Source organism: Cyclopterus lumpus, chromosome 12 (genome assembly GCF_009769545.1).
Source record: "Cyclopterus lumpus isolate fCycLum1 chromosome 12, fCycLum1.pri, whole genome shotgun sequence".
NCBI lineage: Eukaryota > Metazoa > Chordata > Actinopteri > Perciformes > Cyclopteridae > Cyclopterus > Cyclopterus lumpus.
This window is the reverse complement of record NC_046977.1, coordinates 18,366,681-18,378,833: the sequence shown is the minus strand read 5'-3', so window position 1 is coordinate 18,378,833 and position 12,153 is coordinate 18,366,681. Positions and strand designations below refer to the sequence as shown.

The following is a 12,153-nucleotide window of genomic DNA, read 5'->3' as shown; positions in this document are numbered from 1 at the left end:
ATTTTCTCATAGACTTCTTTACAATAAGTCTTGATTGCAGCCCGCCATACTCAGTTATTCATACTATGCTAATGCACGTGTGTGTGTGTGTGTGTGTCTGTGTGTCTGTGTGTGTGTGTGTTGCTCTATTGATTACTGTTATTCAAACAAAGAAATCAGCTTCTTTCATTTCTTCCTTTCCCTCTCTTTCTCACACCATCACTCCTTGTGTTTCCAACAACCACGTCACTATTCTGTCATTCAAACTCTTGATTTATGTTTTGTCAAAAACAAAATCTATTGCAAACATTAAAATATAAGTATAATGTAAATACATTAACATAACATTACATTATATGTGTGTTGTTAACCTGGGTCTATATATCAACTTTTTATAAAAGAGTTCTGTACTGCTTCTACTCAGTAATATTTCAGTTTTTTTTCATCCATATGTTCACCGTGATTGCATGAACTGCACAGGTTGTTGCATTACTCCATCGTGCCTTTTTAAAACAGTTTTTTTTATAGATTCCTTCCTTTAGTGATAATGTTATTCTAGCCAGAAAGCCTTTTTATCCCGATCCGTCGGTGGTTTTTATGAAGATTTAGCCGAGCTGAGGCGAGCTTGTCCGTCCCTCTTTAGCTTATTGGGTTATGTTCGGGAGCAGGTTGGCCAACAAATAGGATTTAGATACAATGTCATTATAATAGATCTGCTGGTCGTGAAGGAAGCCGATCGATAGGCTTCAAAAGTCAATCAGTTTGTCCACAAGGGCCAAGAGGCCGCAGGTAGCAAAGCTACCTGATGAACGTCTGCAAGAAAAGCTCACTTCTCTGAAATGATTTAAGTTCAGGCCTTCCGCAAGTCTGAAAACGGTCTTGGTTTTTGTTTTTTTTACACTGCGTCACATTAAAAGTCCTCATTACCTGTGTGTCATAGAATTTTAAGTACATTTCTTAGTTTGAGTCTACATTCCAACACAGTTTGAAATATTTGACTAGAAACTAGAAACCAGAAACCACTTAAGTTTTACTTTCTGTTGTTATCTCTGCTGTTTACTTCAGCAGACAGGTGTTGTCATCTTTGTTACTTTATTTTCTGTGGAAAGAAAAGATGTGACATTTTCAACCTGGGTTTTAGAATTGTGTCCATTTTGACTTTTTTTAAGTAGATGACACAAGATTGTCTTGAAAGGCTTTGATTGCATTGTAGAGGTTACTATGGTTAGCGTGACCCATATTTAGACTTAGATAAAGGATTTCCTTTTACGTTGGTCTAAGAAGAGGTGGATACACAATCAGAGCTTCTTTCACATAAAAAAAGAAAAACCCAACAACTAAACTTACAGATAAACTTATATTTAAACTATATTTAGTTTAACCCCGCAATTGTTGTTACTGTTCTGACAGTAATTCTAAACCCCAGCATCACTGAACAAGAAGTAGCCAAACAAAGACAGTAGATCCATTGTCTTCATTATTTTTTACACTATATTTGCTAAAAGAACAAGAAGCACCAGGTCAAATAGAAAGAACCCGACCTGAACATGAACGTCATTTGTAAATATCTAGTCGAACCCGGCCCCATCCATCAGGTCCTGCCAGGTATCCATACCACATATATAGCCTGGTGAACTAAACCCAGGAAAAACACTTTCTGCTGCTCATCAATCTTATTGCTGTGAGCACATAGTAATAATTGAAGGCAACACAGATTAATGCATCAGCGTTTTGATCACCTCTCTTCTTTTATCTGGTTTTTGACAGCATTCATGACAACGGGACAGTCAGAGAGATTTTAGTGAGAAAATCAAACAGACTGTAACAGTGCGGGGACAAAATATTTAGAAAATTATTATTATTACAGTATTATTTTTGCTTGACATTATGAATTTGACACTAGATTTGAAAAACACATAATTTTGATGCCTCAAGTTAATTGGTATTGTTAAAGGAGCCCAGTCTAATATGGTCCGATGGTGCTAGACCCTTTGCCCTTCTGGGGTCAAACACCTGACAACAACAGAGATGTTAAAGATATAAATTCAAATATCGCTCTGCAGAGGCAAAACCCGTTACTCCTGTCAGCTTAGAAACTGATTTTTTGTGTCATTTTTTAAATATAAATTTGTCTTTACCACAACACGTTTATTCATTTTCAGAAGTGAACACCAATAATGGGGGCCCATCCAATCAGGAGTCAGAAGCTGTGAAGTTACTGTTTATTGACTGTGGGTAGTGAACACACCAGTGCATATATGCATTCACACACCACATCTGTTAATATGCTAATAAAGGAAAAGGACTACTGAGAGTGCACCTTGTTCTTCCCTCCCTTCTTGTATAAAGGTTTAGGTTTATATGTGACTCAAAGTATCCGTCTCTCCCTCCCTCTCTTTACTTTCACTTTTTCTCTGTAAATCTCAACTTTTTAGTGATTCTGGTTGGGAGTGTATCTCTAATTCTGTTATCTACTGGCCCAGTCTGGCCCGGGGATGGATGCCATCTGTAATCCATTTATAAGAGCCGGCCATTGGGCCTTTTTCCAAATGACAGGTGGCCCTTAGCAATCTCATTATAAAAAAAACACCACGATATAATATGGAAATATGGGGGGGGGGGGGCTCCTAAGGTCTGGAAGTGGACTAAGAAACGAACACAAGATACAGTTAGGTGCCGCGTCTGCCAAAGCTATTTGGAGGCACAGCATCTTTTCCTCTGAGACTCATTGGTTGCATCTGGTTACTATTGCACCAAATTAACCGTGGAAGTAAAAATGGAGAGTAATTGATTGAGCCCTTGCTCTGGATGAAAGGGAGGTTGAAGGCGCGTAGGGAGAGAGGTCCGACCTGCCGTCGCTGTGGGTTTGTGAGATTTTGTAGGCAAGGACACGTCTTCAAACTAATTTGTTTGTGCTCCAGAACTAAGGCCAACATAACTTCTACAGTAAAGCAATAAAAAACAATAACATTATATACACTCTAAGACCACAACATGCTCATAATAAAACACTTTTGATCACGTCTTTGTGGCAGGCTATTCGTCCCGACCCTCTTCCACTTTGTTTGGACGGCTGGTTAAAAAGAAGTTACACTGACGAGTACAGCATTTCACCCAAAGTTGAAAATTCTTAGAATCTCGGCCACCAGAAAAAAACACCAAACGTGCAACGCCCGGTGCAGAATAGACGCTCATAGCCTCGTCACATTATCTATGTTTTTAGCATGCCTGTGAAGACGCATAGCTCCCATTTCAAATAATCTTTTATCAGTATGTTTTGTTGGACTTTCAAGCATATCGTCAATGAAATACAGACGCGATATGAACACACTTTCAGTTATACTTTGCATCATATATAATTCTCCGTTGGCCCCAACAAATCTGATTGTGATCCATCGCTTCATGCCGATGGAGGTCGTATTTTCTTCTATATCCAACAGCTTCAGGTTCATTACTACCAAAAGAAAAGCACCTGAAGTTGTTTGGTAACTATCCAGAAACGTCCAGCAGTTCATATAACAAGTAGCAGGATAAGCAAGCAAGCGATCCATATAGTAACACATTACGAGCGTGACAAAAGTTCTAGCATCTTTGCAGGCTCCCAGATCATTCAGAAATTGACCTGATCAGGGTTCCGATAGACTGCTTAGTGCAACTTATTTATGATCGTACGCGTTGAAAATGGCTGGAGCTGTTTATTTTCCTGCCTTTTCTTTTGTACCCAATAGTTGGAAGCCTTGTTGACACGTTGACATTGCAGTTCTAAATCAATATTCAAAAGCTTTTGTGAATGTCTATTTATTGTTTGTATTCATATTTCTTTATCTTACAAAATATTGTTCTTCAAACTATAGGTGTTGGCATTAAGCCTTTGAAAAGCAACATTTTCACCACGGAAAAAAACAGTTTGCTCTCCCGATCTCCGCACACAACTGTATCAACGGGGCAGTTTAACAGCAAGCCAACAGCACCATAAATTGCATTTATATAACTTACACCAAGAGAAATTTAAAATAAATATCCCATTGCATGTGCAACATCCTTCAAATATCTGGGCATCAATATTACAAAAGATATTTAAAAACTTGCAGAATATAACTATGATCCACTAATAATAAAAATGAAGTAAAACAGAGCAAGATGGAAGTTAATTCCTTTCCTAAATTTCACTGCGAGGATTCAGTTTTATTTTATTTTGTATAGCCCAATGCCATTGAATCCATTAACATGAATATACTGCCCAGACTACTTTATCCATTTCAAACTCTACCAACAGATATCAACCAAAACCAATTTCATGAATGGGACTAGATGTTATCGAGGTATATTTGGACAGGTAAAAGACCCAGGGTCCGTCTCAAAACCTTACAACTACCTAAAGAAAAGGGAGGATGGGGCCTACCTTCTCTTAGAGATTATTATTTAGCGGCACAGATGAGAGCTGTAAGATTACATTACATTACATGTCATTTAGCTGACGCTTTTATCCAAAGCGACTTACAATAAGTGCATTAAACCATGAGTCCAAACTCAGAACAACAAGAATCAAGCAAGTACAATTTCTTCAATAAAGTCAAACTACAGAGTACTATCCGTAAGTGCCATTTAAGTGCTACTAAAGTGCCAAACCACAAAGTGCTATCGGTAAGGGACATTTAAGTGCTACTAGAGTGCTACTACGGCTCTTCCCTATTCAAGTGATGTGTTTTTAGTTTGCGACGGAAGATGTAGAGACTTTCTGCTGTCCTGATGTCAATGGGGAGCTCGTTCCACCAATGAGGAGCCAGCACAGCAAACAGTCGTGATTTTGTTGAGTGTTTAGCTCGAAGTGAAGGAGCTACAAGCCGATTGGCAGAAGCCGAGCGAAGTGAACGAGCTGGGGTGTACGGTTTGACCATGTCCTGGATGTAGACCGGACCCGATCTGTTCACAGCACGGTACGCAAGTACCAATGTTTTGAAGCGGATGCGAGCGGCCACCGGTAACCAGTGAAGGTCGCAGAGGAGCGGAGTAGTGTGGGTACATTTCGGGAGGTTGAAGACCAGTCGAGCAGCTGCATTCTGGATGAGCTGTAGAGGTCGAATGGCATTAGCAGGTAGACCTGCCAGGAGGGAGTTGCAATAGTCTAGCCGTGAGATGACCAGAGCCTGGACCAGAACCTGTGCCACCTTCTTAGTGAGAAGAGGTCGTATTCTCCTGATGTTGTACAGCGTGTACCTACAGGAGCGTGTTATTGCGGTAATGTTGGCAGTCAGAGAGAGTTGACTGTCGAGTGTCACACCGAGGTTCATGGCAGTCGGAGTCGGAGCCAACACTGAGTTGTTGAAGTTAATAGTCAAGTCGTGGGTGGGAGAGCCTTTTCCTGGAAGGAGAAGTTCAGTCTTGTCCGGGTTGATTTTCAGGTGGTGTGCGGACATCCACTGAGAGATGACAGTCAGACAGGCAGAGATTCGTGCTGCTACCTGTGTTTCAAATTGGGGAAACGAGAGGATCAGTTGGGTGTCGTCAGCATAGCTGTGGTAGGTGAAGCCATGCGAGCGAATGACAGAGCCGAGAGAGTTGGTGTACAGAGAGAAGAGAAGAGGACCAAGGACTGAGCCCTGAGGGACCCCAGTAGTCAGAGGACAAGGCTCAGACACAGATCCTCTCCAGGTTACCTGGTAAGAGCTGTCGGTGAGGTAGGATGAGAAGAGTGAGAGCGCGGTGCCTGAGATACCCAGGTCCTGGACGGAGGACATGAGGATCTGGTGGTTCACTGTGTCAAAGGCAGCGAAAAGGTCTAGAAGAGGAGAGAGAGGCAGCTCTAGCAGTGTGAAGCTGCTCAGAGACAGCAAGGAGGGCAGTCTCTGAGCAGGCAGAAGTTACCAAGGTAAGAACTTGATTAGGAGACAGGGGGATAAAAGAAGAAAACGAGGGGGAAGAAGATGAAGTTACTGGAGGTGTAGTTATGGAAGATGGATTGGTAAATGAGGAGTGTATGTCGTCTATCTTTTTTGTAAAGTAGTCAACAAAGTGATTTGGTGGAGGGAGGGGAGGGACCAGGGGGGTCAAGGAGGTTGGAAAAAATTGAGAAGAGCTTTTTGGGGTTAGATAAAGAGGATTTGATTCTGGATTGGTAGAACAGACTTTTGGCTGCAGAGATGGACGCAGAGAAGGAGGAGAGAAGAGATTGATAGGCGAGCAGGTCGCTGGTGTGTTTGGATTTTCGCCATTTCCTTTCCGATGCTCGCATAGTGGCTCTCTTGCACTGGTTCGGACAGCCACGGAGCCGGAGAGGACTTGCGGACCTTTCGAGTCATAAGAGGACAGAGAGAGTCAAGAGAGGACGACAGCGTAGAGAGGAGAGTGTCAGCGGCAAAGTTAAGCTGCATGAGTGAGAAGGAATCGGTTGAAGGGAGGGCTGACAGAACAGACGAGGCCAGAGAGGAGGGTGAGAGGGTGCGGATGTTGCGACGGACAGGTGCAGAGTCCGTGGTGGGAGGGTTCTCAGTTCCAAAGAGTGGGAGAGAGGACGAGATGAAGAAGTGGTCAGAGACATGAAGTGGAGTTACAGTGAGGTTAGATGTGGAGCAGTTTCTGGTGAAAATATAGTCAAGGTGGTTGCCAGCTTTGTGAGTAGGAGGGGAAGGACTGAGCGAGAGAGCAAAGGAAGACAGTAAGAGTAGCAGGTCCGATGACTTCTCTGTCTGGATGTTAAAGTCACCCAGAAGGATGAGCGGGGGGCCGTTTTCTGGGAAGTTTGATAGGAGGACGTCTAGTTCTTCCAAGAAGTCTCCCAAGGAGCTAGGTGGACGATAGAAAACAACAATGGTTAGTTGAACCGGCTGAGTAACCATCACTGCATGCAATTCAAAAGATAGTGGGGTAAATGGAATCGGGTAGAGAGCATAACTCCATTTGGGTGAGATGAGTAGACCTGTGCCACCGCCCCGATCAGAAGGTCTGGGTGTGTTGCTGAAGGAGAAGATGCTGGTGCAACCCATCGTATAAGGCTCAATAGAAAAACATTGAAAAGAAAATAACCCCCATCCCCATACAGGCAATCCTAGCTGATAACAACCTACAAAGCCACATAAATACTACTGATAACCCATGGGTGAAGGGCACTCTTGAACTATGGAAAACCATTATAAGAGAACACAAATTAGAGGGAGATATTGTAACACTTAAATGGTGTGCCTATGATTCTGACTTCACACTAAATACATTGGATACTAGATTTAGGGATTGGACAGCTAAAGGAATAACAGCATATATGCAACATAATGAAAGGAGGCACACAACTAAGTTTTGAAACTCTTAAAGAAAAACATTCGCTACAAAAACAGGACTTCTATTGATACTTGCAGATGATACGGATAATTGCAACCCATTATCAAATTTTTTGGGATTGCCCCATTATCACATACTAGAGAGGGATGTACACCGCCCTACAAAACATTTTTGAGGGTGAATGTAATGAACGTTACAATGGACACATACAACATGGAGAAGATAACAGCATCTATCAACAACAAACTGGAACAGTTTGTGGCATATTGGGGAAAAATGTGTTGCATACATCCCATAGACCTGATTTTATTTTCATAAATCATTGAATGTACAATAGAGAAAAGATAACTCCCTAGTTATACATGGTTTGCTTTTTTGTTTCATTCTGTCTCTTTTTTTGTTATTTATTCTATATTTTTATACCTCTTGCTCTATATGTGTATAACTAAAGTGAGCATCATCTAAAAATCTGCACATGCAATGTCTGAAAGACATCTGGAAATGTCTAATTGATGCCTACTATCAGATAGCTGTCTCATCCGTCCAAGATGCACAGTTATTGTGTAATTCCACATCAACAATATGAACATAATGTCATTTTTTTTATTGGGGTGCAATACAATGCAATTTTTGTGTCACCTGTTTTCAAGAACAACTCACCAGCTGACACAATTTAATAAGATAACCGTGTCCTTTTATTCTGAGTGGTCGTCATCCTTCAGTTTTCAGTAATCAGTCCCACCTCAGGCCCCACCATTGACAAGTTAACAAGTCCAACACATGGGATGATCAACAGGAAGTAGACACAGCAGTGACCAACTCCTTCGTTCTATTCATCACACCCAGCTCGCTAACCCTTTACTCCAAACAGTCTGTGTGTGTGTCTTGTGAGTGTGTGCATGCTAGTTCCCCTGCAATTCAAATCCATAACAATGCTGTGCTCACTCATCCACATCGAGGGAGAAGATACAAAAGAGGGTGAGGCTGTGGGATTGTGTGTGTGTGGTTGTTACACGCGCACACAGATTTGATGTAGTCCTTATTAGGCCTTTGATCCAAGGGGTGTAAGGAGCTCTCATCTCCCACTGTGTTACTCTCTCACACACAGACCCACGCAAACACACACACACACACACACGCACGCACGCACGCACGCACGCACGCACGCACGCACGCACGCACGCACGCACGCACGCACGCACGCACGCACGCACGCACGCACGCACGCACGCACGCACACTCTCACTCACTCACTCACTCTTGTATTCCTCTCAGGGCTGTAGCAGTTCCCCACTGTGTAGACCCTGTAATACGCGCACACACACAAAAGAGGTTATTTTGGAGTCGTCTTGGGGAACACAATGGATGGACACGCCCCCCCCCACACACACACACACCCACACCAAAAGGGATTCCAGTTGCACGTGTCCAAAAGCCTTCCAGACGTCTGTGAACATGACTGTGACTAAAGGCTTTCAGCGGGACAAAGACGTGTGCCTGCACGTGTGTGGGTGGGTGTGGGTGTGTGTGTAAGTAATGGTTAATACCAGGACAATATAAGTGTGCCTGTTCAGTTGTTATCGGTTCAATGGAGACTCACAGGCCTGCTGTTTTAAAAAAAAAAAAACATGAAAAGGAAGAAAAAGAAAGAAATGAGAACTCCCCCCACCCACCCTATTCAGCTATAACATCTCTCAAACGTGTCAGAGGAAGGAAATAAACAGAGCCACAGTATCTCCAGACCTTTTATAATGAACTACAATGTTCCTATCTAAATTTAGTAAGTCACAGAAAGCGATAAAGTGCCTTGAAATCAGCATTTTACAGGTCAAATGTGCTTCAGGTCCTGCAGTTTGCACTTAACGTTTTCTTATCATGTGAAGCACATTAGATGGAGCTTTTTTATTTTTGACATTTCTTTGGAGGAGGCACATTTGAGACGTGAGGCAAATTAAAATGCTGGGAATTTTGTTGGTATAAATACAGTATATAGCTGGTCCTCAAATATCCATGTTATATAGGAACTGTAGTGCATTTTATTATATTGTATAATACTCTTTTGGTTTCGAGTCACTTCAAATGCAGTTGTGGGTGATTCCATGAAAAATGCATTTGTTTGATATTATTTTTTAATCTAACATAATCTCCATATATTTTAAATTCATAATAATTTTTATAAATTATACTTTGACCCTAAAATTAAATATAAAAGTGCATGGTTCTCAAATTCATATAAAAGTTTAGTAAGGGTGTAGCTGTAGCTGATTTTTGTGAGACAATCCCTACTATATATATGCTGCATATTTAAAAAAACAAATGTTGGGGTGCATTGGTAGGGGCCTAACTTGTATGCTAATTGAAACTATCTAACTATGAAATGCACAATCATTTAATCTGAAAGTCACAGTTCCAAATCAATATTCAAATGCTTTTCTTTTTTTTTAAATGTATGTCTATTTATTGTGTCTAAACCGCTTTTACTTGTTTGTATTTCTTGTTATTTCCAAAGGTTTTTTTTCTTGAAAAACAATAGATGCAATCAACTCACATCATGTTTCATCTTACAAAATATTCTGCTTCAATCCATACTTGTTAGCATTAAGCCTTTCAAAAGCAACATTTTCATCGCGGTCAATGCGTTAATTTGTACCCAGCAATCAATGAAATGGAGTGAACTAAGAAACTATATAATACACTATGCATGGAAGATCCCGTCTTGAGACCAGAGCGATCACTTTTAAATCACTGGAACCACCACAAGAGCCCAGTGTTAACGTCTGTCTCTCTCTCTCTCTCTCCCTCTCTCTCTCTCTCTCTCTCTCAGGCTGTCTGTCCAACCTTCCGCCGAATGCCAAGAAGATCTCCAACTCATACGAGGAGCGCCGCAAACAAGCCACCGCCATCGTGCTGCTGGGGGTCATTGGGGCTGAGTTCGGCGCTGAGATTGAACCTTCGAAGGGTTTGGCACGGACTCGAGCCGGCGGACAGGTGCCCGAGGGCTTTGGACTGACGAGCGGGGGGTCATCCAACTACTCACTGGCCAGACACACATGTATGTGCAGAGATGACACACTCATTGCCATGTTTACGTGCATATCAACATATGTATTTTGCGTCCCGTGGTAGGTCATGTAGGAAGGATTCCCAGCATGCACCAGGGCAACACTTATGTGTGTTCCTAGATTGTTGCTGGTGTTGTCGGGCTGTCTCTGTGTCACTTGACTTTGCAGCAGTTCAGAATTGGAGGCAATAATGTATCTCCATTATTGCCACTGCCAGAAACAGAAACATTCTTTTTCACCTTTAGGGTTTCTTAGCACTGACCCCCTTTGCATGGCCTCCTCTCCATAGACTGTAATTAAGGCCTGGACATTTCGGTTTTGGCCAGCAAGCGTTCCCTTGTTTTTAGCCACACTAGCAGCGTGGCATGTTGGGTATCATTTAAAAGAGTACAATAACAGTACCCCTTAAAGTGATTCTGATAAAAATAGAGTACTTCATTTGATCCCTTACCTTTCTAATTAATTAGATACCCACCATCTGATTGGAAGCAGTCAGTCCATGGAATGACACCACTGACTTGATTTTTAAAGAAACCACAGGCCTGTAATGTAGCCATACTTTCCAATGTTTTGGTGGCATTTTGACACAATGAACGGCCAACTCCCAGGGCTTGACCTCACTACACCACAGACTGTATGGCTTGTGGCAGCTGCTGTAGTGGGTCAATCACTTGGCGCATTAGATCAAAGAACGCTTGGGGTGATTGCCTGCGAGCAAAACCATACAAATAGTAATTGTATTCTAAAAGGTGCAAAATTGTATTGTTTCAGTCGGTTTGACGGTTGTCATTCTTGGTTCCCCAGAGATTTTAGTGACTTTTCTGATCACCTGACCTTTTCCCCAGCACCATCTGACAGTTTCGGCTTAGGGGTAAAATAGTTCAACAGATGTTGGATGGACTTTAATGTAATTTGGTCCAGGCATGCTTGGTCTTGGTCCAGGACAGTAGTCTTTCCAAACTCGGAATTACATAACTGTCAAAGTAGAAACTTTGGTGTTGGATTAGGTGAGGAGAGAGATAGGATTGATTTTCACCCACCAAGCTTGGCATCATAAGGAGCTTGACACACACAAAAAAGAAGGTTCACTCACTCACTCACTCACTGGGCCACGCCGGGCCTGATGTGTTGGACCTTGCTGGGCATCAAACGTGCACTAAGCAGAGCGGCTCTTCCATCCTGCTGCCCCTGATATCTGATTGGATGCCTCTGGGGCCATCCGCCCAGCGACAGAGCCTGTGCTCTCACTGATAGACTGTGGAGCGTGATGTCGGCCCTGTGGACATGGGTCGGCTCACCTATTTGGACTCAACGGACACAGCACATCAGTCAGTCAACAGCCGGTCAGACACACGCTCACACACACAAAAGATCGGTTGAGAACAACTCCAAATGTAATTGATCCCTTTGAGTAGAGCTCACTCCACCCTATTAAAACCTTTCAAATACCCCTTTTGGCTGGGTCGGCTCAACTAGACTTTTGGTACCAGGTCTATATTTGGTATTCCACTACTGATAGTACTTTCTGGGTGTGTGGGATTCCCAGCTGATCGCGGTAGACATCAGCTTCCAAGCAACACATTGTCAATTGTACGCTGCAGTGTACGGCGAAGTTTTGCAGATTTACATTAATTAAAGTCTATTGGCGGTCGCTTGCCTATTTAAAAAGGGCGGGTTTGTACTGCATATTCCAGTGCTGGTGATGATTTTCTCTGACCAATCAGTAGTCTACAGGGTGTTAAATCCACCTTCCATTATCGATTTAGCTTGTCTGGAATCTTGACAGAGTAGGTACTAAAACATGTACCCATAACTTTTGCAAATTCAAAACCCCAAAATA

At 42.4% G+C, this 12,153-nt stretch overlaps 1 protein-coding gene across 4 annotated transcripts in view; it reads left to right on the top strand.

Moving 5' to 3' along the window:
* The window catches only part of LOC117740298 (WD repeat-containing protein 7), a 105,000-nt gene that overhangs the window by 59,926 nt on the left and 32,921 nt on the right, over positions 1-12,153 (top strand). For all 4 annotated transcript variants that reach the window (XM_034546612.1, XM_034546613.1, XM_034546609.1 and 1 more), the window contains exon 23: positions 10,076-10,303. In XM_034546612.1, coding sequence (XP_034402503.1) covers positions 10,076-10,303 — 228 coding nt within the window. The remainder of the gene's footprint in view (positions 1-10,075; positions 10,304-12,153) is intronic.